Source organism: Platalea leucorodia, assembly GCF_965183815.1.
Source record: "Platalea leucorodia genome assembly, chromosome: 4".
Taxonomy (NCBI): domain Eukaryota; kingdom Metazoa; phylum Chordata; class Aves; order Pelecaniformes; family Threskiornithidae; genus Platalea; species Platalea leucorodia.
Genome location: NC_138826.1, coordinates 46673184 through 46700950, shown reverse-complemented (window position 1 = coordinate 46700950; position 27767 = coordinate 46673184). Strand labels below are relative to the sequence as shown.

At 41.7% G+C, this 27767-nt stretch overlaps 1 protein-coding gene across 1 annotated transcript in view; it reads left to right on the top strand.

Annotated features, from left to right (window-relative positions):
• FAR2 (fatty acyl-CoA reductase 2) overlaps window positions 1–27218 on the top strand; it is a gene marked incomplete at its 5' end in the record, with an annotated part of 82604 nt that extends 55386 nt beyond the window's left edge. Inside the window, 8 exons of the mRNA XM_082308808.1 lie at window positions 2066–2243; window positions 3155–3199; window positions 8660–8778; window positions 11077–11144; window positions 17520–17691; window positions 22718–22847; window positions 25298–25425; window positions 26988–27218. Coding sequence (XP_082164934.1) covers window positions 2066–2243; window positions 3155–3199; window positions 8660–8778; window positions 11077–11144; window positions 17520–17691; window positions 22718–22847; window positions 25298–25425; window positions 26988–27150 — 1003 coding nt within the window. The 3' untranslated portion in view covers window positions 27151–27218. The remainder of the gene's footprint in view (window positions 1–2065; window positions 2244–3154; window positions 3200–8659; window positions 8779–11076; window positions 11145–17519; window positions 17692–22717; window positions 22848–25297; window positions 25426–26987) is intronic.
• Between the last annotated feature and the right edge of the window lie 549 nt (window positions 27219–27767).

The following is a 27767-nucleotide window of genomic DNA, read 5'->3' as shown; positions in this document are numbered from 1 at the left end:
AATGCGAAGTGATTAACACTTGAAAGTCATGTTTTCCTATGCCAGAGCAATTTGGTGCGTATATGTGGTGAAAGAGGAGGTTACTAATTGTTCTAATTGTTTAATTTGCATCTCTTGTTTTTATGGGGCAATTGCAGCAGTGAGAAAAAGCAGTAGCTTTGTGATTTAGCATTTCAGAATCTTCAAAGTAGGTCACAGAGGAGTGGGAACAGTTTGCCTCCTGAACGGTCAGCTCAGTGCTCCTGTGATGGTAATGCTGGTAGATCAAATCACCTGGTAGGATGGTACCCTTGAGACAGGCAGGAGCGTGGTCCTCGTGATGACCACTTCAAGTAGTGCAGAGGCCTGTCTGGAAGGATGAGGGCAAGGGGAAATTGCTTCTCCTTGTACTTCTACACTTGTCTTTGCTTTGTAAGAAACACTAATCTGTAAGCCCCTATTAATAAAAATAAAAAAAGAGGGAGGAGGAGGAGGGAAAAGAGACTTGTATGCAACTTAATCTGAGTTCCCAAATGAACCTAGTCTTCCTCCAGGCTCTGCAGAAATACACATCTACTTTTGGTAGGCTGGTAATTAATTAATCAACAGATTCAAACAATGGCAATTTATGTGGGACCCTGAGGAGGCTGGGTTCAGTGGCTGCCTAAACAGGCTTTGTAAATTAAGTCAATATTGTGTGCTGCTTATAGCCTCTCTGTAGTTCAACTTCATATTTTCTGCCTTGTTTCTGAAGCATGGGACTAGGGTTGCAAAGGAAAGTATTTGTGCTTCCATAAGGCTTTTTTATTTAAAAAACCCAATTGCTATACACTAAAAACTGTCAGACTCTTTTTAACTAGTTCCAAAACTTAGAGATTCACTGAATTCAACCCTCCCCTGCAAACTGTTTTGCAGTTTCAGTGAATCAGTGTTTTCTCATACAACACTTTTCTTGTAATATTTCCATCTGTCTGATGACAGCCATCTGAAGAACTGTGTGCCACCTGAGCCATCAGGTGTTCTCATGTTTAAGTTGATATGATCAAGTAATTCTGCAGGTGTGACAGTCTCCACCTTATTCCTCTCCCCTTGACCTCCACCTGTTTCTGAATTTGGAGATAAGGAGGGGTGAAGCAAGGATCTGCAGGAAACAGTATCCTTGCAATGCCCCTGGGAAGAGCACACCCATTCAGTCTGAACTATAAGTCCATTGACTTAATTACAAATTGGATTAGAGGAGTTAATCTTTGATTCTGCGGTGTAACGCCAGACTGCTGAAAGCCTGTTGGGGATTGGCAGCGGTGTGCAAGGGCTCTGGAAGTACAGCCAGTTCCTGTCCTTTAGACCCAAACGCTGGCAGGACCAGTGATGTCTTGATGGTGTGCCAGGGAAGAGCCTTTGAGCCTTAGGCCCTTGCTGCAGCACCATGGTGGTAAGGGCCACTTTTTTAATGGTATATATGTAACTACTTCTGATTTATTAGATATTTGAATACCTTAAAAAAATATATATATACTTGGTGGGTTTTTTTCTTAAAGCCACTAACACTGACAGCGTCTTAATTTCCTAGGTGAACAAGCCAGTGGAAAACCAGTAGTCCCTTGTTCTAGCTTTTGAGACCTTTGTAATGCTACTCAACTCAGTAACTCAAGGTTACCAGGAATCTCCTGAAATGTACTCGGGAGTATATAGGGACTGTGTTGGCTAAGGATGAGCACTACTTAGTGAGAGTGCTAGGTTGGAAAGCTCCATCAATCTGTAGACCGTGGCTATATCTGCGTTACAGATTGCGGTGAAGTGTAAAGCACACAAGAGATTGCTTTAGAATGAGACTGTATAGATACCTGAAGTTGAGCTGGACATCATAGCATGAGGCTACCGAGGGTTATTTTGTACTTTGAAGACAAAAGTAACCTTTCTTCCAGAGAGCTGTTCTAAACCCAAATCAGTTGCTCCTTGCTTTGTCTTAAATGACTTTGACTTGCTTATCCTTTGTTTCAGGGGAGAGCTCCTGTCTCACTGGTTTTTGCCTCAGTCTTTTCTCTCTCTGCATGGTGGATAATGATGTTCTCCTTGTTTTCTGTAGGTGGCTGGATGAATCTATCATTCAAGACATCACACCCAAGCTGCTTGGGGACTGGCCCAACACTTACACCTACACCAAAGCCTTGTCAGAATACCTGATACAGCAAGAGAAAGGAAACTTGAACATCGCTATCATCAGGCCATCCATCGTGGGAGCTAGCTGGCATGAGCCTTTCCCAGTAAGCGTGAATACATTGCAATTCCCTACTGAAAGCCCTTTGATACAGCTGTAGCTGCAGTACTGTCAGGAATTTGTCCTTACTTGCAGCAGTGTCTGCTTGAGAAACAAGTGCTACAGTTCATAGGAAAGTGCATGGAAGAGATGGAGGACCTGTGCTGGAGTAGAACAGCAAGCGTTCTTCAGCATCTTCAGGAAAGACTCTTGCCTGCAAGTGGAAAGAACACATTTAAGCAATAATAAGAAGAGCTGGGATAATAATAGTACAAAATGCTGGACTTGCAAAGTACAGTTGTCCAGCCAGGCACACAGGGGAGTTTCTGTACTAGCTGGGGAAACATGAGATCTGAGGGTCGGTCACAGTCCTGATGCATTCTGGTTCAAGTCTTTGCGTGGTCTAGTGAGCCTATTAATGAGGTCCTGATGAGCACCCTAGACCTCACGTGGTCCTTGAAAGCATATGATAACATCATGTGCAGTTACCTAGTAACTGGATCAAATCAGTCTCAGTGACATCTGCGTGTTGTATGTCATATGGTATATGACACACAGACTGTTTCCAGCAAGAGTGACAGCACCAAGACACTGTAGTGTTTGAAGCCAGAGTTTATTCCTGTAACCAAGTTATTATAAGAAAGAAGCGGTTTCTAAAAACAAAATTTGTTTCTGTTGTTGATGGGTAAATTGCAGAGAGTATGAGGTATCATACAATGCATCCCCTATTTAAAATCAATCAGGTACTTCGCACTGGTTAGCTTCTTGGCAGCTTTCCCAGGTAGGCTGGCATACACCTTAACTGTTGTCTCGTTGCTTCTTTGTCTACACCACAGCATTGTAGCCCTTTCACCATTTCGAAGCCTGTGTAAGCAACGTGTCACTGAAAGAAATGATAATCATTCTTCTTTTTTGCAGGGTTGGATTGACAGCTTCAATGGGACAAGTGGAATATTTGTTGCGGTATGTCTATATATGCTACCATTTAAACTCCCCTTAAAGTGGAGTTAGAGTTACTAAAATAGCAACTTTAAAGTTACTCTAAAGCCCCTGTTAGAAATTGTGTGCAAAAAAGGATCATAGAAATTTTCTGAATCTGGTAGAAAGATGTCACACACTTGCCATACCTCTGTTTGCCTGTGGGACCCAGAAGACTGTGTATTTATGCTCTGCTCAAAAAAGGACATTGAAAGAGTATTTGTGGTGTTGTTTCACTAAACGTGAATTGTACTTTTTATTTTTGGACAAATTTGGCCAGATTTTCAAAGAAAGGGCTAAAGATGCATCCTTGAAAACTAGGGGTAACTCACAAATGTCAAAGCGTAAATCTTAGAACTTAATTTTACAGGCTGGATTACTGCTACGTGGCAGCATTACTTACGCTTTGATTTATTTTCATATGTATTGTTTCTAAGTCCACTGCTATAGTTTGTGACCACTCTACAGTAACAAAGACTCTGGGTCTCGTTTGCCATTGCTTTGTACAGGAATTCTCTATGTGCAGAGTACATCTAAATAATGTGTGTAACTATCAATTCAGACTCTGCTAGTCACGTGGATAATTCACTATATTCTTGCTTAACCTTGCTGTAAATAACTACTGTGCAAAATGGCGAGGAGCAAACCCCCAAGATAAATCATTAATAACTTGATAAAATATTCCCTGTAATATGAAAACAATCATTACAATTTAACATATGAAAACAGTAAAGTTGTATACCATTTCTCCTGGCTTATAGTTTTTTTTCTGAACTAAAATCGCTGCCTTAGGTCTATTTGTCAATGCATAACGCTGTATAGCTATGAGCAGATATTTTTGTTCATGTATGATTTGTCGAACTTGATTACTTTGTAAAATCTATATTGTAATCAGTCTGATGCAGTGTATAAAAGGATTAGTAGTCTGCAATCATAGGAGAGCAGAATAAAATCCAAATATCATCTTGTTGAAAAAGCTCATTTGTACCTGAAGTAGAGCATAAATAGAAACTGTTACAGTTACTTCTGAAATCCACAGGACTAATGAAATTAGTGGGTATATCCCAGCTAATGCTTTTATCTGAAACCCCAGTTACACACTTCAGAGACACTCAAAAACCCCCAAATGCATCATTTGTGTTCGCAAAGTGTTATTAGCTCCTATTCATCTCACAGTTTCTTTAAAATAATTGTCTCTCAGCCCTTTACTCATTGATGACTGCTCATAAAGCTTGTACTACCTCTCTCTGCTCTACTCACAGCATCTTGTGCCATTTTCTGTGTTCTTGCATGACGTCTTGCCGTTGCCATGATAAAGGTTTTGCAGTTCCTTAATTTTGCAGATCCATTCCTTACATTTTGATGTGACAGGTTGTAACTTTTGTAACGATATCCATGAGGTTTGGTTTTTTTATGTTTACTTTTCAGCATTAAAAATGTCTATCACAAAAATTTATCCAGACTTAGTTTGCAAGAAAGACGTTATACAAAAGATTTCCATTGCATTGTTCTTTATTCCTTACCAGTGAACCTAAGTCACAAATTACAGCAAGTTGCTATCATACATGTATCATATGCTAGTATGTTATGAAACACAGGCCAAATTTATGTGCTTTCAGCCATATAAAAACATGCCCATCAAGTCTTTTGCAATTTAAAAAGCATTTTTTCTCCTTTTTCTTTTCTTTTCATCTGTCAACAAGTAAAAAACACCTAATGGTCAAGTATTTGGAACTTTTGCCCATATATCAGTCTTTTTTAATAGTGTCCACTTTAGGAACTTACACTGGAGCTTGCATATAGTTTGTATGCTTATCCTTTGCCACTCATACCAGTAACTAATATTTTCTTTCTTCAAAGCAAAAACTTGTAGCCCTATTGAATACAACAGCAAACCTAATGGTGGTTTCACTTAGGCCAGTTTTCACACACAGATGGCAGCTTGTATCATTATCCCCAAATTAACTCTATGGAAAGTAAAGATTTTGAGATTCTAGGGTCACTGTAGTAAATAACTTCCCTTTTATATAAAAGCTTTGATTTGTACTGAAATAGTTTTGAAATAGAGATGGTATTTTTCAGTTCAGGATTGAAGCTCTGAGATTCTTCAATATAGGAAATAAAGAGACAATGAAATTTGTGTCATCTGCACTGAGCTCTTCAGTGATTAAACATGAGGATTTGATATGTAACTATATCAAGACTTAACCAAGAAAAAGACAAAAGCAATTACAGTAGGTGCAGGGTGTAGAGACGAGGTGGTTGTCCATGTCCAATGCTTCTTTGGCCCCATGGGCAGCAGTGTTGGCTGCCGTCAGTCAGGAGCAGAGACTCTGTGGTGTGGAGAAGCGAGGGGGGATTGCCAGTGCTGACAGACAGAATTTGTCTGGTGCCGTCTCCAGTTGCTACTGAACTTATTTGGACTGGTACTAGTTTTCTGGAAGTGAAAGGTATTTATTATTAGGGAGCCCAAGAGACTTTCGGTCTTCTGGGGGGGGGAAAAAATAAATACACGTTTTGAATTAATGTACTTGGATATGGTGAATTGGTAAATCCTGTTTGATAGTTTGAAAATTAACCCTTGAACATGGGAGTTATGCGTTAGTTTGATTACCTGGAAGTTGTTTGATTACAACCAGCTGTCTTGGCCAACTGTATTTCAAAGTGTATTTATTAGTCAGGTAGCTTTATTAGCCTTAATTAAGGAAGGAAAAAGCAAAAGGGAAGTGTTTTGGTGTTCGTGGTGTTTGGTTTTTTTTTTAAAGTCCCCCCATACTAAAATACTCACTTTCAACTTCTAACCCAAGCTCATCCTATATGGAGAACAACCCCCAGATTCAGATTTGGCTCAGGTGATCTTTGGGATCATCTGAGCAAAATCTGAACTCCAAACCTTGCAAAGATTTTTTTTCTTTTTTCCCCTCAGTCATCACTGTAATATTTGAGTCTGATCATTTCATTCCACAAATAGATATATTTCTTTTAAATATTCGTAAAATATGGGAGTTTGTTGTTCTTGATAGGCTAATCATGTTTCTTTTACCTACAGTTGCTCCAGCTGCTGTGGGGAGAAGCTTTGTTGATTGAAAAACAAAATTAAATTAATTACATTTCCGCTGGACTGTAATTGAGGCATTTTGTCTCGCTGTTCCATATTACGTGTAATGACCTTCCTCCCTGCAAGGCAGTGAAGCTGTAGGGCAGAACCGTGGTTTAATTCATGTTCTGGACAGTGACTGGCCCCAAAGCGCTTCAGCTGGGAGGCTGTCCAGAAACGTGACTCAGACCACCAAATGGTTTCAGAGGCTTCAGCTAAAGTAGCTTCTATTTCATGAAAAACATGTCAGCAACTGCAAACAGAAATCAAGCCATACCTGATAAAGATGTACCAAATAATTTCCAATGTAAAAAGTCACTTAAAACACTTAAACCTGAAGTCTTTATTAAATACACAGTATATTAAATATCTAATTAATTCATGTGCATATGACCATCACAAGCTGCTCTGAATACAGGCATATTTTCAGCACATCCATCAAACCTCCTAGTTTTGAAGCCTGACCTCAAAAAGTTCTTTAGGGTACCTATGAAAATGTGATAGTTGATCACGCAGTGGTCTCCTGGGGGCATGTGTTCACAGCAGTGGAAAATTCATAGCTGAGCTTGATTGCCTCCTTTAGTTCTTTTTGCTTTTTTTTCCCTTGAAAAATCAGTAGTAGGAACAAAAAAAAAAAAAAATCGTAGGGGTGTTTCAAGTTAAGGTTTTAATGTCTAAGCATAACCGTGGTTCCGCATAGGGTGGCAGAGGTAAACTGCATGCCATGGGCTTGAGGAGGATGCTTGGTGTCATGTGGGGAAGCTTACACGGTTGCCTCTGAGTCTGGCTGTCTGTGATCCCTCTGCAAGCTGCACCAAGGATGAGACGCAACCGCTTATGAAAATTAAATCAGTCGTAAGTGGTCTTCCCTTACTTGCAAGCTGTGAAATGTAACAAAACCACCTGACTATAGAAGGGGAAAGGAGGGGGGGAGAAAGAGAACAAAATAACCCAGATAAACACCTCCCAAACAGGGGACGTGGTGTCCCTGCAAATCCACTGATTACCATTAGACGATGGCACATGCTTTACGAGTTACTATCAAGCCTTAAATGCTTTTTTCATCCCATCTTTCTTCTCCCCAGACTTCAGGCAAGTGGTTTTGCGCAGCTAGGCACTTCCTCTCTAGTTGCTGTAGCAAAACTTTATCTTTCACAGCTGGAGAGCTATTTCATGATGAAATGGGAGTCTCAGGTTGGAAGAAAAGAAAAATTCACTAAAAAATTTCCTTTGCCCTGACTTCTAAATATTCCTGAATCTGCAGAGCGTATTCCTTTGCCCCTTCACTCAGTCCTTCCCTCTGGTTTTACATGGATCTAAACTATAAGAGTTTTTTTCCTTCCTTGCTTCACTAGCGCTTTTTTATCTTCCCAGCTCTTTCAGTGGGCCCTCAGCTTCTACTTCAAACTCAAATTCATCGCGTTTTATTTCCCATGTACTAGATAACTTGACTGCAACTTTGACTCGGCTGTTGGAGTTTCTTTTTTTAATTGCTCTGTTCAGCCCTCATACCTGGCACGCTAGGTTAAGTTCCTTCACCCCATTTCACCTCCAGGTTTCTGTGTTTCTGAATTGTCCTGACTAATTAAGTCTGCCACGGTGCCATCTGTTCATGTAAGCCTCTTCCAGCCTTGTCTCTCCTGTGGAACCTCCAAAGACTAATTGGTCATCAGGGAAACCCCTTGATAAGCATTCATGTTAAATATATACATTTTGGGGAGCCTGACCCCTGACAAATGTACTTCCAACCAAAGCAAAATGAAAATCTTCTGTTCTTGCCTACCTCTTCTCTTTGGTTTTCAATACTTTGTATTTTCACTCATTCATTTCCTGCGTTTCGTTGGGTGGTGAGCTCTTCAAGGCAGGGGCCACGTCTTGACTGTATCTTTGTGCTTAACTGACACAGCTTTGGAAAACAAGAGGGTGCAAACACATCCAAAGGAAAAGGAGTCAGCTTTTCAGAAAGCCTATCGATGTCATTTCCAAAGTGACTGTTGTCTTTGAGGGACACTCAGACCTTTGTCTGCCTCGGTCACTTAAGAAAATGGAACTTTGGGTATCACAGGGAATTTTACTGCAGTGAATTCAGGTATGTTTCTTTTTTAAGGTATTGAGTTAACTAAGAGTCACAGCTTTTCTTGTTACACACAGCACAGACGTCATCATGTTTTAGACTTCCTCTGAAAACGCAGAGCAGTGGGATCCATGTGAGATCCATCTTTGTTTTCACAGAAACCAAATAACCTTCTGCAGCAGATGCCAGGCTTGAAAAGTGTTAACGTGACAGTCTGTCCTCAATCCAAGCTGATGAAACCTTACATCAGTGACTGTTTTCCTTTGTCCCACAGGCAGGCAAAGGGATTCTGCGGACTGTCATCGCCAACAACGAAGCAGTGGCAGATATGATTCCCGTAGATGTTGCCATCAACCTCACCCTCGCGGCCGGGTGGTACACTGCTGTGCACAGGTGGGAAGGCACCCCCGTTTCTGCTGGACTTCGGCATTTACTGCCTGCACCTGGACTTTAAAGGGAACCAGATACTAATTGAGAACTTGTGCAAGGGCCTTGTTGATTCATTTTCTGGTTCGTGTTTTCTTCCCCAGGTTGGCAAGGACTAAGAGTGTAGCAGAAGCAATAAAGGCAGGCTTTAGAGTTAGGAAATCTCTAAAGCTACAGGTGGGACCAGTTTCTCAGTACAATGTAAGCTCAGCTGACAAGTCTGTCTTTCAGAAATCACTTTTCTGAAGTGCAAGAACTTTACTGCAGCTTTGCAGCAGCTGTTTTTTGGGCCTCCTTTCTCGGGCAGCTACACTGACTCGCTTTTCAAGTGGCTTCTAGAGTTTTGAAAATGCTCTGCATGTTTTCCTTCGAAAACACTGCACAATATAAATATATTATGGGCTCATATGAAAGGGGAGATGATCTAAAAAAAAACCCTATTCTTTGCATTGTTGAGAAGGGTATGTGTAAGTGACATTAAGGTTTTAAGATCTTTTCCTGTAAAGCTCTGGCTCTGACCTTCAATCATTAGTTAGGAAGTGCTACAGAGTAAACCACATGAATTATTCTGGAGGTTTATGCAACTCTGAGAAACCAACACCAGGCAAATAAAAGGCAGAAATATTTTACTTTGAAAGACAGAGTAAGCCCTCTGAGCTGAGGGTAGAGAAGAGCTGCATATGTAACCTGTCTTCAAGAATAGCATGTATGGTTTAAATTTTTAAATTTTTTTTCCAAATCGTCTAATTAGAAAGTATCCTTCAGGGCAGGTGACATTACTGAGGGCAATTAAATTCTAAAACTTAGCAGAGAATTGCAATCTTCATTACATAGTGTAGAAGCTCTACAAAGCTCTACACTCTACCAAGGTCACCGACTCAGCTGGAGGGCGGAGAATAGAAAAAAATCAACAGGGAGAGACTCTTCACTGGAAGCTGGGAAAATGGAGAAATCCTCTTCATTGGTGTTTAATGGGCCTGACGCACTGGAGTAAGTGGAAGTCTATGCATTCACTTCAGTGCACTTTGCAACAGGCTGTGTATGTGGCTCAGCACTAGGTGAGTTTTCTATATGGGCACATATTACAGATTTAGTCCTTAGTGAGCTGCCGTATTGATTTCCATAATGCAGAGTTTCCCTACATTAAGCGCTGCTGTGCATTTTTATGTTTAACACTCTATCAGGCTTCTACTCAGTAATTAAGAGTTACAGGAGATCATGGATTCGGAGCGTGATACATGTCTATTAGTCCTAACCATCCGTAGAAGTCTGCTAGGGGTTAGTAATAACGATAACACACAGTCAAATGCCGTGATTTCAAAGCATTATTAAAAAAAGCACCATTAAAACTGTGCAGTATCCAAATGCAGTTTTCAAGTATTACTGTGTGAGATTTTCTGTCCCAGGCTTAGGGGTTCTATCTCCTGGTCTCTTCGGTCACAGGAGTTTTGAAAAGAAAAGCTCCTCATAGCCAGCCTCCCCCAGTGGAGAAAGGCACCCTGGGAGAACTGAGACACTGTGTCCTCCAGCCAAGCTCCTGTCCCCTGTTCAAGGCCAGATCTCACTTCTTTTATCATTTCAGCAGATGGCTCCAGCTGCTAATGCGGAGTAAGGAAAATGCTGTATTGATGGCCTCGCTTGCACCCTTGGCAAGGCAGGCTTAGATCAGAAAAGCTGTTTGACTAATTCTTGCCTTGTATCAAAGGAAGAAATAAAACAAGTATGATCTATGTTTGGTTCCGCGTGCAAATAACAGCCAAGCTTTATTTGGTATTAAAATGAGAATTTTGTTGAAATGGATTGATATCTAATCACCACCCGGACAAATGGAGTTTAAAAGTAACACAAATCATATCCATTAAGTAAGCGATTGCAAAATACACAGTGTGTCCCTGAGGTTGGCTTGGGCCAATTATTTACAGTATACTAAGAGAAACTATTAAAAAAAAAAAAAAATCAGAATTTAGTTAGTATGCATGCTTTTCTTATTGTTTTTATAATTTTTGATACGTGATATATAGATGATTTTTCTTAAACCCCATCTGTCTTAATTAACTTCATATGGTCTTCAGAATCTGACTGAATCTTATTAAAACTTTGTGGTTTATACTATATTTTCATATTTATGAAAAATGACCTCTTCTGCATTTTTTTTTTTATGAGCTGATGTTACTGTTTCTTGGGCTGTTAGCTTTCGTGCTCCATTAATAAAGCTTTGGGTGCTTTTCTTCACACCTTAAAATAATACTACTTTTTCTTTTCCAGACCAAAAAACCTGTTGGTGTACAACTGCACAACAGGTGGAATCAACCCTTTCTTCTGGGGAGAAATGGGTAAGGTCTAATTTAAACCTAGAACGTGTCAAACATCAATAGCGTTCTTCAGGCAGGCTTTGAAAGGGTGCTTCCCTGTAGTTAGGTGGCATTCAGCATCTGCCATTCAGACTGCGTGTGGGAGGCCCAGCTGCAGTCAGTGAGGGTCCTGTGAGCAAAAGCTCCTGGTGCTGGGCATTCAGCTCAGGAAAGCGTCTATACAGTTTTCATCGTGGGTGTAATCACGTAACAACCCAGCAAAGTACGTGCTTTGCTGCACTGAGGTATTAAAGTGATGGAAAAAGGAATAGAGACCCAGTCCCTTCATTCTATGAGAAGATGCTCTGCATAGCTATAACAGGATGTCTTCCTTTTCCGATTGCTGGGGTTGCTGGGTTTGGGGTACTTTTTGTGCTTTGAAGAACTTGGAGAACCTTGATAGTGAATCTTGTATTCTTATAAAGGAAACTAGCTTTCAGAACACAGAAAACCAGTATATTAAGGAAGTAGAGCCGCCTTTCTTCCTCTCTCTGTGAAAAAAATTCTAAACAGAAATGATTGGTGTAGACTTGAGAAGGCAGGCCTTGAAATGACAGGTGTGCTTCAAGAACATTTTGCCTTTTGTTCGTGAATTTTGTCAGTGGAAGAATTCAAATTATTTTCGTGGCTGACTTTTCTTCAAGTGGGTGTGCTTCTGAGATAGGAGTGAAAGAAAGGGAGACAAATCCTGACATCCTTGCAGTGGAAAACACACTGAAGCCAAGCAGCAGAAATATTACATGCAGTCAGTACATTCATGGGCAGATGTACGGGGCCTAATTGGCTTTCTGTTATACATTAATTCATATCTTCGTGCTTTAGATACAGGATGCTGGCAAATCACTGCTGTGGTGTTTCACCTTTCAGCTTTTGCTTTGCATTTGTCTTTGCATTATTTACGTGGCAAACTCTAAGTCAGCAGAGAGTCAGACCATAATTGCATTTTCAGAACAAGGCTTATCTGAACATCCTACTAATGTCCTACCATGAGATTTGATGAAGTGATCTAGCAGGGAAGAGGTTTCAGCAACTGGCTGAGTGGTGAGAAAATCACACCAAGTTCCTGACATATTTTTATGAGGAAATCTAACACTGTGGTTTGTCACAGTCTGAGAATAGGTGATGCTTCATAGATGATTGTTGGAGAATGTAACCAATCTTCATAACATGTAAAGTCAGATCTTCTTTTACACAGGAGTAAATGCAAAGCTCTTCACAGACTGCTACGTTAGGCAACAGCCATCATAGCATTACTACCTGAGGTTTGCCTTTCTTAACCCGTTTGCAGTGTAATTTTGCTGATGAAAAGAGCAATGTATTAATGCATTGTAACTGATCTTATTTTGTGACTTTGCTCATAACTGTGGATTTAGCAATGAAATCATCTGAGTGCAACAGAAGATTGCATAAGCAGTTCAGCTGCGTGATGGGACTGAAGGCAAAATTTTCTCCTTGGGTGACACTGTGGAGCTCTTTCTACCACATGTTGTATCCACAGTTTTCCCGAGAGCAGCAGGCTGCAGAGGGATATTAGGTATAGACTCACAAAGAGGAATTAGGACAGAGAATCAAAGAGCAAAATTTTGCCCTTAAAGATGTTGCATGGTGTAAGAAATGAGTTTGGGAAAGGTTTATCACATTAGGATGTTAGGACTGCAGCCATCCAGTCTGAATTCTCAATTCAGTCTTCTACCAATTTCTTTTTGGTAAATACATACAATTCTAAAATCTTCTTTATATATGACAGACTTTCTCAACCCATTCATATTACTTTCTCTGTCTGCTCACTATTACTTGGCTTCTAGGCAGCCAGTCTCATGGCACACACTTCCAACAGGCTTTTCAGAGCCATGACCTCTCTGAAATAAGAGCTATCACCGAGTAGCCCAGCCCCTGCACCGAAGGACTGAACTTCACCCACCAGTTCCCTCCTTCGCAATGGGGCAGCATCTGCCACTCGAGTTGTCACTTTGTCTTTTCAAAAGCCTGTTTCCAACTGTGTTTAGCTCTGCCAGCCTTTCAGGTTGAAATAGTTGAGGCCACGTGTCTACCTCCAGTGGTTTTTCAGCTTTTTCAGAATTATTTTTTTTTCCCCCAGCGTGAAAGAAGCTGTTTGATGCAAACATACAGGAGACACAGGATCAGCAGAGGGAAAGAGAGTCTGATCAAGGAGTCTGGGGAGGCCGGACTGGCACAGGGTCTGTAACCGATCATCGAGGTGGAGGGTTGTGAGAGTGAGACCGGGCTGATGAGAAACAAGGGTGGGGAATGGGAGTCATCTGGCGTGGGACCGAGCATTTTAGTGCAAATCAAACATGGGGTTTGCAGAGGAGAGGACCTGGGTTACCTGGTTAGGGAGACTTACACCAGGGCCAGCTGTAGGAAGGACAGGCCAACGCAACAGAATAGGGATTTTTCAGGGGGAGAGGAGGAAAGGAGAGAAAGATCAAACAGAAATTGAGACAGGAGTGGGCTGAAGACGCCCTGGGTAGGGAACAGAAGTGACTGAGATGGGGAGATTTTGAATGCAAAGGTAATGAGCTTGAAGGGAGGGAGGGAGGAGAAAGAGACTCTAGAAGAGAGTTATTTGAAAAATATGTAAGTCTAGTTAAAAGCTTATGCTTAAACATCCATTGCAGACCAGTTTATTCTACTAGTCTCCAGATACAGACAAACCTCTAGTGTTAAAAGGAACCTTAACTGATTTCTTTCTTTTCCAAATAATGATGCCAATGCCTTGGGATTTTTTTCTTATTGCCTTCCACTACTGCTGTTATTTTCGCTGCTATTAACAAAATGTGGTCAGACAACTGAGTATTAATCTGAAGAAGCATATTCTGCTTGGCTGCAATGTAAGTCTTGCTAGTCTGACTCTGTGAAGTACATTTTGCAATTTCTGCTCAAAACTAAATGTCAAAGCAGGCTTTAAAATGGTGTTCAGCGTGGGAGAATTTAATTTCAATTTATACGTGACAGTCTATCTAGGCAAGACTGGTGTCTGATTCTCCCCCTGCTAAATTTGCCTTTGAGTTGTAGAGTTTACTGCTGTGGTTTTGTGCTGTGGTCAGAGGGAAAGACCAACCACCCGCTAAATCGTTTCAGTAGCTCCTAGAGGTGATGTATTTCTGGTTCGGGGTTCTCTGCCTGCCTGACCCGTCTGCCCATCTGATTCTTTCTCTCTCTCTCCAAAACAAACTGTTAGAGCATAAGAGGCTTGCTACGCTTGCAAAGTTGAACACTTTCCAGAAATTAGGAGATAGTGCTGAGTCAGTGCAAGCCAGGGTAAGGGAGGTTCATGAAGAAAACCATCCATAGCATTAACTCTTCCAAGTTACGCAAAACTGGTGTTTTCCTGACTTCCTTCCAGTAAGTCTTTCACGTTGGTCTCACTGCCTTTGTATGGGCATTTTAAAGCAAAACCACTTTCATTCCTGACTTTCAGAATTTTTCTCAAGTTTTCAGCAGATATCTCATCTGTTCTTGACATATGTGCTTCTCGCACCGAGTAGTATCACAGCATAATACTGCAGCTGCTTTACTACAGCTGCATTTACCTCTGCAAGCCTTTAGTAACCAAGATAAGGGTGTTGCTGATTCGTGTGAATTTGGTCTATGGCCGATGATCTGAAATGGCAAGGGCTGCATTTTCCACTTACTGTTTAGTTCTTTCTTGCTATCCTGACCAAAGAGCCAAAAATGCAAAGAGAAAAGAAAGGCAGTAATGTCTTTAACGTGTTTCCAAAGCGAAACCTTCTCAACCAGTTTAAAGCTGAAAACTAGATTTGCAGTATATTAACATCAGGATTTGAATAAACAGAGCCATAAATGTGTTCTGGAGAAAATATCAAAACTATCACAATTCCAAAATATCAGTGGTTCCCAGTGAAACTGATAGGTTTCTGTTAGGAAATGAAGTGACCGAATGAAGCTAAGTCAACTTAAATATTGATAAGCAGATGAGAGTTTGTAAGTAAACTTGGATTTAATGTGTCTCTTGGAGAAACTTCCTTACAGGGAGAAGCAGCAGAGTTCATGCGATTGCTCTCCTGATCCATGAGCTGCTTGAATGGGCACAGATACAGAGCCCTCTCCAGACTGGGAGCAGATCTCTCTATGTTTAAGCCCACTAGGGCTTTGTCACAGTATAATTGTAGTAAATGGCCATGCTGGTAACACAGAGGGAAGAAACCCCTCACGCACTGCTTAGCCAGACACAAACTCTGCCAAGAGCTAGGCCAGGACAGCGGCTTCCTTCCCAGTAGCCCATCCCAAACTGTTTATTGCCAGTCTGCTGCCAGGAGTAAACGCCTTTCCAAATCTTCAGTAAAACCAGTCCAGCAAGCCCTCCCTGCCAGGCACAACTACATGGGGAAGTTTAAATAGGAGTTTTTTCTTATCCTTGCCATTTTGACAGAGCATGCGTATGTACAGCTCTGCCAGCACAGCTGGGACAGGTGGCAATCCGGGTGGTAAATCTGCCACTGGGAAGAGCAGCTTCTCCCCAGCTGGCAAAGCTGTTGACATATTTATCAGCACCCTGCGTGGATCCCCCTCCCGGGGCTGGCAGCATGGCTGATGCTGTGCTTCACCTCCGCAGGTGCTCTCCTGCAGATATGTGTGCTCAGCGTGTCTGGGGTATCAAAGCTCTTGGTGGGTGCTCGCAGCATGGAGGCAGCCTCTCCACTGCCCACCGGGTCTTCTTCCCGTTAGATTGCTGTGGGTCCTGTATGTGGTGAGCGCAGCTACAACAGTAAATAAACTCTCTGTTTCTTTAAAAAAACTAATCCACGTTCTAACCTGCTGCTGCAGAGCTGGGGCTTGGGGCAGAACCCTGTGGGGTTTAGAGAGAAAAGACAGAAGGAAATTGTTCTTCTAGAAAATGTCACTTCGGATTATATAGCAACAGTTTGGACACTTGCACCTTTCATTTATGTCAGTGAGAGAACATACTGCAAAGGGTAAGATTTCCCTACTGCAGCCCACAGGATGGCCACAAGATAACCACATCATTGCAGTGTGGCTACGTGAAACAGAAGGGATGGCAGTCAGTTCTAGCTATTCAGATGCAAGATGAGTTTCAGGAGAACTGGCCTTCAGCCATTAAACTTGCAGCATACGGGACACGCAAATTAACAGTGAACTTGCACTGAAACTGAATTGTACTAGTTTAAAAGTCTGTGTTGTCTAAACTTAGCAGCTAAGTGTCTAACAAGTCTCCTCTAGTTGCTGTTACTTAGAATGAGTACAGCAAAAATCACTACTTGAAGTGCAGTAATGAGCTGACTGCAGATAGACGAGAGCACTGTCTGAATATTATGATTGGAATCTGCTTATCTAAGGATGATCTGGATATTTCTTCTGACTTGTAAATTCTCATCTGATTTTCTATTTGTAACATAAGCTTAGAGAGTAAACTGTAATATGAGCACAGATTGATGTCGTAACTCTCAAATTCATTTTTAAAAAAGTAAAAAAAGCCCATATATTCTTCTTTGTTGAGCTCACTGGTGCTCAGGAATAGGAGCACCATCTGTTTATCAGTCCCTAGGATGATAGTCTTATATGCAACTACTGCAGTTCTGTTAAGTCTCTGCAATATGCAAATGCCCCAGATATGCACATCTCAATGCCACTTCTCTGGCACTGTGCCGTTGCAAGACCTCAGAATCAGGCCCAACGTATTTTGTCCCTTCACATACAAAGGGAATGAAAGATTACTACCCTATCATTAGTTTTCAAGTTAAGAATGCAAGACAGTTTGCTGCTTTAGTGCAACCAGCGCTCCTCTGACAACAGGCTGAGGTATTTGGTGTTGTGGGTCAGATGTGGTTTGAAAGGGTATAATGAAGTCTTTCTAGAAGCAGCACCCTACATGTGTAAGTATTGACACCAGCCCTTTTGAAAATGTCAGAAATTAGAAATGTCATTTTTGTTTTATGCTAGCAGATCAAAGTTTGCTTTCAGTGATCTGAAGATATGTTAACGCATCAATTTTTTCTACATCTGCTGCAGGTGAAAGCAGAACTGCAGTTCCTTGGTTTGAAGTGTTTCAGGCTACAAGTCCCTGCTTTTCTTCCATTAGGTTTTTGCGTTTTGATAAGGAAGTTTTTGTCTGCCGCTATTAAGTCTAGAGTCAGATTGTATTTCAAATAGGCGATAGATGGAGTCATTAATTGTAATGCTAGAATGGACCATGAGATGGTCTTGTCCAACCCCTGGTTACATAGTTTGCAGAACTGTAGGTTAAACATGTTAAGCACCATAACCTGGGCTTTACTGCAGCATGTTGGTATGGTTGTGCCCAACTCAACTGAAATTAAGTGCCTGATTTTAAGTAAAATGCCTGTTCCCTTACAGAGCAGTATGTCATGTCCACGTTCAAAAGGAACCCACTGGAGCAGGCCTTCCGAACACCCAACACTCACTTGACGTCCAACTACTTGATAAACCAGTACTGGATAACTGTCAGTCACAAGGCACCGGCCATACTCTACGACCTGTACATGAGGCTCACGGGGAGAAAGCCTAGGTAAGAAACCGCACGCCCTCAGCCTCCTGCACGCCTGCCACTGTTACGGAGAGCAGATCTCTAACAAGTTCTGAGAACTGGCTGCCTCAGCCTGGAGTCCCTGGTCTTCATCTGGAGGAGACTGCTCAACAAGAAAAGGAACTGCATGGCTGTAGCTAAGTATAGCCTAGGGTTCCCACTCTTTCCAGTACCTGGGGGACAGCACCTCTTTTAAACTCAGCTTTAGACACTTCTGAGGTTCCCAAGCCAGAAGAGGACTGATAGTTACATTGTCCTCTGTATAGCAAGATTTCCACCATTGCAACTTTCTGATGTGATTACCTCTATCTGTCATGAGTAAAGACTGGAGCTTGCATAAGGACTTGAGACTGGCAACATTTAGAACATTCTAATATATTTTTCCCATAAATCAGATGCATAATTAGCAGTTGCCAGCACTGGCCCAGCACCCTGAAATCTAGAACGTTTCTGAGTATGAATAAATTCTGAATAAATTCTGAATAAATTCTGAATAAATTCTGAATTGTATTTACGAGGACAGTTCACCATTACAATTGGTATTTGAGGCTTGGCAGTGTCATGGCTTGGAGGAACACAGGCACATGTGTCCCATGGTGTAAATAACTCAGCCAACATCATCCTTCATTCCCTGCCACCACAGAGGAGAATTTATTGTGCAATGTAAGAGCGGTATGCCAGCACTGTGTTGATGTCAGCTGCTCTGTGCTGCTCTGCTAGTTAGAAAGCTGGCTTCAGCTGTTTGCAGGGAAATCCCTGGCTGATGTATTGCTCTGATTTCTCTCTGATATTCTGCTACAGAGGGAAATTGGCCCATAAAAAGAAGTCCAGTTTTCCAGGAGGCAAGAATTACCCTAGAAAAAGAGGTAAACTGAATATGAGCAAGAATAGGCTGGAATCTCCAAACTCTGTTGAAACAGGCAGCAGTAAGATCTTGGCATTGCCATTACACTTGACATTTCTTTTCATAAAGTTGATTGGCATAAGTAGCCATTGGACATTGGCCACAATACTGTACTTAAATTTCAAATAGAGCTCAGCATGAACTCATGCTGAGAAAGATATCTTCTTCTGAACTTCAAGGTTTGCGACCTGAGCAAACAGGGTGCAGCAATGAACTTGTGAGTTCACCAAGTCTTTTTTTTTTCTTTCTTAATATAATTCCCCTTTTCTTTTTACGTGATACTTAAGCTCATGCAGGTATTGCTGCAATGTGGTAGAAAGCATAGCAGCAGCTCATTCTTTCTTTTTTTCACAGCTACCTAAATATCAGACCTTTATGGTCTAAGGGCAGTAAACTACATCAAATTAAAAAAAAAAAAATGTGTCACTGAACCTGCTTTAATGTTTCCCTTTAATTTTTCCCTCTGCTTCAAACAGAGCACCTAGGCTTAACTTTCTTCCCACTTGCCACTCCTATCTGTTGAAGTAGAAGCTATCTTCACGGCAGTTTCTCAGATTCTTTCCATGACTCTATGCCAGATTTGCATGCAGAAAGGAAAAAAATTATTTGCCAGGACAAAGACTCAGGCTTCAGTTCTCTACTGTATGCATACTCAACTCATCATGAGGTGATGAGTTATCATATGGAATAGGTTATCTGGGAGCTGGTTATGGTTTTGCAAGTCTACTGTTTATTCAGGGTCAGCCTATGACCTTCACTGATTTGAATTGCAGGGTAGTTCAGAGGAACTCAGTTGTAGTTCCTCCTGTAGTTATCACATGCAGTATCCCATCTACCAAAGGGGAGGTACAAGAGTCATCTCCTTCAGCTTTAGACTTTTATATAGTGCCTCTCCTGAGAAGCTTACTTTAAGTATTAGCGCATTTCACATAAATTGCCAGATGTCTAGCAAAACTGCCCTAAATGGCTTACTGTTATTGCTGCACATCCATCCATGACTTAGAAAATAATGTGTTTTATATCATTAGTAGTCTCTTGGGGCAATCTGTCACACCTGAGAATCTGCTCATGCAAGGCTCAGTGTGGGAGCAAATAAAGAAATCATTGCTGTAAACAGTTTTCTAGAAGGCAAGACATATTTCTGAAGTGTAGCTAGTAAAGCTATCAGTGACAGCTAGTACTTGCTTTTTTCCTTTCAGTTCCTCCACAGTGGAGAATGAGATTTTCTACAAGAAATCTTTGCCATAGCCTCTCAGAGGCTGCAAAAAAGAATGTTTCTACTCAGTTGACGTTCTTCAGTAGACCATTCCTTCATCCAGATTAGTAAATATTTTGAATGTGGTCACAACATTTGAGCTCAGTCAGCATGAACCACAGTTTTCATACATACCTCTTTAGATGCTTCATTTCTCTTTTTGACCCTTACTTCTAGCCACTCAGATATGTTGCTTTGGGTAGATATACAGTCAGAGCTTATTCAGCCCACCTTGACAGGAGGCCTATTTTTCAAAACATAAGTAGGGACACACAGTTAACTCTCATTTTCCATTTTCTGATGGTTTCCATTAACCATCAGCACTTTAAAGATACTGATGGCTTTTAGGGAGCCAGTTTGAGGGGCAACTTCAGATCTTTGCAATCTAGCCATATACTTGGTTTCCCAAGTTCCTAAAAGGTATTAAAATATTCACAAAGCTTTGCCCCATAGTACTTGCCTCCACAGGCACAATCAGGAAGATTAATCTGAAGTAGTTTTAAAGTAGTTTAGATAAACTACATTCAGTCAATGTGCACATAATTATTCAGAATGAAGCTTCCCTTAATCTGATGGTTTGCTTTGCTTCTAAAACGAAAGCCACTTTAATTCTGAGTAGGAGTGCCTATGTAAGGTTTTAGTGCTCTTTCAATTTGCTTTGGGTAAGGTGCACAGTTCTCCTCTGAATTGATGTACTCATTGTGTCTTCTTTTGCTGTGCTTAGTGCTTATCATTGTGGCAGTCACATCTGCAGGGAGAGAGGCCAGCCTGGCACCATTTTTCCCCAGACTGCCACCTTTTATTTGTCATGGCGACTTTGTAACCCTCTGGGCAGCTCAATATTTCTCATGAAAACAGCTCTGTTTTCCACAGAAATCAGCCTTTTAATGCTTTCTCTTGCCCTTATACAGTCTGAGAGAACGTGGTGTTCTCTCAAAATTGACTGAGCACTGTACATCACACTTTAAAACAACTGCCTCCCAGAGGCCTTTTGTACTCACGACCATTGGGACAACTGTAAAATAATTCTGCAAGGTAGGACAGCATTACTGTCATCCCCTTTTATATAAAAAAATAATAATAAAAAAAAGGCCAAGACACACAAGAGACCTGAACCTACATTTCCAAAGTCCCTGTTAAGCAGCCATGCCCCTGAAGCAGCTTTCATCTTTACCAGGACACTCATGCTCCAGGAAGATGTTCAAGCAGTTCCCCATCCCCCCCCAAAAAAAGCCTATGGACTTGGATGATTTTCAAGGTCATCCACCAGGAGTGCATGCTATCAGACCCTTCTTGTATAAAGAAAGACATAAAAAACACTCCAAACTGCCACTATATTATGCAGGGAGAGGAATGGCCTTTAAGAAAAATGAAATATATTTTTTAAGAGTGAGAGATCAAAGAAGCCCAAAGACATGAAAAGCATGCTACCAAACTGGGTGGTGTGGTTGATACTCTGGAGGGAAGGGATGCTGTCCAGAGGGACAGGCTGGAGAGGTGGGCCCATGCAAACCTCGTGAAGTTCAACAACGCCAAGTGTAAGATCCTGCACGTGGGTCAGGGCAATCCCAAACACAGATACTGGCTGGGCAATGAGTGGATTGAGAGCAGCCCTGAAATGCTGGACTTCTTGGGGGTATTGGTGGATGAAAAACTCAATATGAGCTGGCAAAGTGCGCTCACAGCCCAGAAAGCCAACTGTATCCTGGGCTGCATAGGAAGAAGCATGGCCAGGAGGTTGAGGGAGGTGATTCTCCTCCGCTCTGGTGAGACCCCACCTGGAGTACTGCGTCCAGCTCTGGGGCCCCCAGCATAAGGAAGCCATGGACCTGCTCAAGCGGGTCCAGAGGAGGGCCACAAAGATGATCAGAGGGCTGGAGCACCTCTCCTATGAAGACAGGCTGAGAGAGCTGGCGTTGTTTGGCCTGGAGAAGGCTCCAGGGAGACCTTATAGCAACCTCCCCGTACTTAAAGGGGGCCTACAGGAAAGACGAGAAGGGACTCCTTATCAGGGAGTGTAATGATAGGATGAGGGGTAACGGCTTTAAACTGAAAGTGGGTAGATTTAGATTAGATATCAGGAAGAAATTCTTTACTGTGAGGGTGGTGAGGCACTGGAACCCAGAGAAGCTGTGTGTGCCCCCTCCCTGGAAGTGTTCAAAGCCAGGTTGGATGGGGCTTTAAGCAACCTGGTCTAGTGGAAAGTATCCCTGCCCATGGCAGGGTGTTTGGAACTAGTTGATCTTTAAGGTCCCTTCCAACCCAAACCATGCTATGATTCTGTCTGAAAACTGGAGTTGAGCAATTGACTTCAAAGCTTGTCGATTCTGCAGATGCAGTCACCTCTGTACTGGAGCTAACTCCAAAAATCAGAGCCTTGCTTCGAGAGCCAACTCAGAGAACAGAAGAGCATCTGTGTGGTAGAAGGAGAAGTATCCACCTTGGGAGGCAAGCAATAGACCTTTGTGGTTTTGCAATATCTGCTGTGCAGACTTCATACTAGCTCAGATGGGCTCTTCACCTCACACATGGTATGTGATGTAGATATGGCCTCCAACCTTTGCTAGTTCAAGCCAGTAAGTTAGGCATCAGTCCTGCCCTGGGAAATGCATATTTGCACCCATGTTCCAGCCAACAATAAAAGCTGGATAGCTGTTAGGCTCAAGACTCAGCTGGAGCAGTTAAGACTTGCTGAGCAAGTTCTCAGCCTGGTGAGCACCAGTGCAGTGCTCATCAGGAATTGCCATACCTATTCATCTGGATTGGTGAAAACACCTACAGAGCAAACCAGCAGCTTTTGCATAAGGTCAAACTTCCTATCCACCTCTGACGCTCCTCCTCTGTTTCAGAATGATGAAGATTATCAATCGACTGCACAAGTCTATGATGCTCCTGCAGTATTTCTCCACCCAGTCCTGGGATTGGTCTTCAGATAATATGAATATGTTAATGAGTCACCTTAACACAGAGGACAAAAAGGTAAGTATGTCCTGAATATGGATTGCTAAACTCCAGTTCTGTTCATCTGCAGCAATTATTTTGTTGAGCTTATGAATGACATCTGCCTAGATGTCTGGAATTGACTTTAACTTGAAATAACTTATTTCCTTGTTTTATTAAATAACTTATCAGGAACCTTCCATTTATTATAGGAGAATGTTTTCTCCTGAGATGTTTTGCTCTTTCTGCTGAGACAGGTCAATCACTGCAGTCTTTCCAGTTAACATGGCACCTCTCTACCTTTTGTTCTCGGGCTTCTATTTGGCCTGTAAACACTCTAGATTTGTTTCCACAGACAAAATGGACTGTACAAAGGGAACATAACTTTATATCCTCAGTGACCCAGCTGTACTCAGCCCTTTGAGTTTGAGAAGTTAGTTAAAAGCATCATATGTAACAGTGGCCACTTTACTACCTCCCATGTGGTTTGCTACATAGACTGGAATACCCAGTGGATAGGAAAGCTAAGGACGTTAGTTTTTTGATGGACACATAATATTTCTCTTTCTAAGAGGAAAAGGTGAATTCTAGTTTTCACATCTCAGCTCTGGGCCCTGAGAATTTCAGGCATCCCCTTCCATGGGGTGATATGACCATGTTAACTAATGTGCTGTAGAGGGGCCCCAGAAAGACTATCACTGGTAATGCAAAGATATGTGCTATGGGGAATTTCATTGTAATTAATTAATCACTGAAAAACTGTGTAGCATTCCCAATATCTTCTCATCCTAATTTTCTGTGTCTCACTTTCGGAAAACTGGGAAGCTCCTTTACAACATCACTTTCTCCCTCATCTCTTCTGGCAGTCTGTAGCTTTTGCTGGGTGATCTAGACGGGAATTACCTGAAAGATTTTGACATTTTCATCCACACTGGCTTTAATGGGCACTGCACAGGGAAACTTACTTAGTTAATAGATAGTGTCTTACCCTGAACAATATGAAAAAAGTTCCTGTTTGATTTAAGTCCCCAGAGAGCAATTACTTTGCAGGATGTCAAGCCCTGCTGTAGTCTTTATAGGTTTGAAATATTACTCCTTAAGAATGGTATTGTAACTGAAAGACTGAAGGAATACAAAGAGTAGATTTGTGATAAGCTTGAATGCACCTTTAGTCAGTATCTCCTTGCAAAGAGATACTTAGGCATTCACATCAAACTGGTGTCACTCACATCATGAAATTCTTGCGCAGACTCCCAGTAGTAGAATCAGGAGTTTTCTTCCCTCGTCTGCAGAGGGAATGCATGCAGCAAGTTCTGATTTCTAAGGGCAGTGGCACTGCTGTGACTACAGCAGATGTAGAGGGAACTTAAATGGTATGATAGGAGCTAGTTCTGAGGCAGATAAAGAAAAAATTACAGCATCAAGGACTTAATGCAAGCCAGACAGAGTTTCAGGCCTACCAAGCTGCTTATGAGAACTTTGTGAGATGCACCGCATCCACTGTTGCCACTGCTGCATTGTGAGCAGTATTCAAGCTAGATAGCTTATGGGCAGCACACGTTCTGTACATATCTGACAGACACACCGGGATCCGCACTGTAGCTAACCCCCTGTATTTCACAGTTGGCTAACCCCTCACTGCTCAAGTTATTGCTGGTCTGATACCAAAGCTCTTGCACCAAAGCAAATGGCCTGGATTGGCATGGGGATGAAAGCAAGTTATTTTTCTGAGTATCTTGCCTTTTAAGACCCTGTAAATAAGAAATGCCATTCACTTCACTCATCCATTTAAAAAAAAAAAAAAAAATCTCTACAACAAAACCTCTTCTTTACAAATTCTTTCTTTGCTCTAATAGACAGACAACCGCCTGAGAGCTTGCTAACAATTTTTCCAGTATAAGCATCTGAAATTAACTGGGGTAATTAGCTCTGCAATGTGATTTTTTGATGGCAAACACCAGAGTAACCCATTTCTTGGACTTCTGTCGATCTAGCTGCTGAGAGAGAATGCAGCACAGCAGAGAGTAATACTGATGCAGAGGCACCTGTTGACTCAACATCCATTTCATTTATTTACATATAATTCAAGTCACTCATTAAAAACTGCATGGAGGTTTTCAATGAATCCATTCACCTGAGTGGGATGGCATTTTTCTTCCACGATTGTGTGTGTGTGTATGTGTATGTGTACGTACAAATATATGTATTTATGCAAAAATTGCCACCTGAAAGACAAACTTACCTTTATTTTCCGCTAGCTAGCATTAAATTTCTGCTTGCTTTGCCCACATGCGTAGCTGGGTAAGACATTAATTGACAGCTGTGAAATACAGTCTGTTAGTGCCCACGTCTTCTTGGAAACTTGGTGACTTTAAGAACTTCAGAGAGAGGGTCTTGCCAGGAACAGAGGTCAATGAAGAGTTGATGCTTAAAGTGAACTTGTTTTGAACTCTGACGTTTAATTTCTGCTCTTTGTCTTTAAATCCCAGTTATACAACTTTGATGTTCGTCAGCTGCACTGGTCAGAATACATTGAAAGCTACTGCCTAGGTGCTAAGAAGTACTTGCTAAACGAGGACATGGCTGGCATTCCAGCAGCAAAGCAGCACTTAAGAAAGTAAGTCATACCCAGTGACAAGAACAAGAGCTCCTGGCTACCTTGAACGGCTTTTGAGGAAAATTATTCTAGTTACATTGCAATAATTATTGTTGAATAATACAGAGATGAACATAGCATAGCTCATTTCTTATGGCAGAGGCGTGTCAGTATTTCATTTTTCCATCCTGTAAGACAAAGAGGACTTCTGACGACACCAACGATCAGGGGCTAGATATTATGCCTTCCCAGCAGATGACCAAGTAAGGAAGTTACAATACATAAGAGGAATACATGAATGCAGGTGATCTTGGTCATTCAGAACTGCAATACAAAAATATGGGTCAGATTTAGATTTTGTGGAGCTCTTAGAAGTTTTTAGCAATTCAAAGACATTGCATAAAAACTTTAAGCATTTGTATGATTTTAAATTTCATTTTAAGTTGAAGTAAGTTTCTAATTCCTTGGGGGCAATGGGCAAAAATTCTCCAAAATGAGTGGAGAACTTTTGCATTCAATCCCTGGTGTCGGTTTAAGAGAGTCTGAATGAGCAGCTTGAGATTGTCCTTCTATTCAGTTAAAGATTGTGCTCTTCCTTTCTCCAGCCCTTTTACTGAGAAGTGCAGGCAAAAGGAGAAGGAGCAGCTCTCTTGGAGTAAGAGCCTGGTTGTTTCCTTTAAGAAAACCATTCTTGTGCACTCTTTATGCATTCTAGAAGCATAAAACAGCCTGTTGCCATAGCAAGGAATCCTAAACAAGCTCTTCGTTTATGGGTCATTTTTAAAGGATTTATAAGAACCTCTGTAACAGGCCAGTAACTGCCTCATCGTCTAAACAGGCGGTGTGGTGTAGTGCAGTGATAAAGTTTACCAAAAAAAGGACTCTTAGAAAAATTAAACCAGTCTTGGGGACATTAGGTACAAAGCTTTCTTCCCTTGGTCAGACACTGTGAAAGTGAGAATTAGAGAACTGCAGAAACTTTTGCTTAACAGAAAGAGGACAAGATGATTAGCATCTTAAAGACCCAATAATACCATTTAAATATATGGTGTAAACTCTGCCCTCCCCCAAGCCCCCAGTGCTGCAGTACTGCAAAAGTGAAGACCATTTATGATCATTGAGTAATTTCCCAACATTAAAGGCAAGGCTTCACCCAAACAGAACCTTGTTCATCAGCTCCTGCAAAGGTCCTCTAGCCTGCCACCAATCCTGCAAAGTAAAAAACAGCCAATATACCAAATCAAAGCAGAAAGTATTTGACCTAGACTATTATAAAGAGACAACTCTCAGTATGACTTCTGTTCTGGTTTGAAATGAGAGTACACAGAACAAGAGAGGCTTGCAATGCAGGTATTCCACTTATCCCATTAAGTATTCACTATACCGTAACTTCAACACAGTCCTTGGCAAGACAGTAGGGACATCTTAGGCACAGTGTCTTCACTAAAATAGGAATGGAAAAAAGCCCAAGGGCCACTTGTAAACAGGATTTCTTACAAAATTACCGGTAGCAAATGAAGCAAGCTGGTAAGCTTTTTGCTGTTTTTGTCTTTCTCCGTAAGATGCCTCTGTCTCTTTCTCAGGCTGAGGAACATCCGATATGCATTCAACACCACCCTCCTTGTGATCATCTGGCGCATTTTCATTGCAAGGTCACAGATGGCTCGAAACATCTGGTACTTTGTGGTGAGCCTCTGCTACAAGTTCCTTTCCTACTTCAGGGCATCCAGCACCCTCAGGCACTGAAGCCGTCCATCAGCAACCAGCCTCTTCCAGAAGGACCTCCATCTCCTTTAATCAGCAACTGTGGGCATCGGGGTCTGAAAGTAGCAGAAAAATCCACTCCCTCCAACAGCAGCCTGCATTTATTGTGCACTGTTATATGTTCACCTTTTTAATTTTAACTAATGCTTTAATACACGGTGGTCTTTCTTCTGCAGGACCAGGCCAATTTTTAAAGCCATAACTGAAGCTTTAGGAGCAGGTCAAGCTGGAACCGTTCATCTAGAGTCTGATGTGCAAGAGTAAGGATTAACCAAAGTCATTGTCTTCCCATGTACTACCTAGGCTATCTTAATCCCATCTTCTTCCTCAAAAGAGGCAAATTTAAAGCATACAACCTTGGAAAAAAAAGGATGCTATCCGAGAAGACCCAGCCAAGGAAATTAACCTGTAAGAGGTCTTGCTAAAGAGGCTGTTCCTTCATTCTCATTCAGTGAAATGGTACATTATTGAAAAACATGATTTCACATTTTCAGTTTTTCAAAACTTACGGGGGGGGGGGGGGGGGGGGGGGGGGAAGATCAGTTACGCTAGGCCAGTGAGCACGCTGAACAGTTTTCAGATCCTGTCTTGGTACTGAG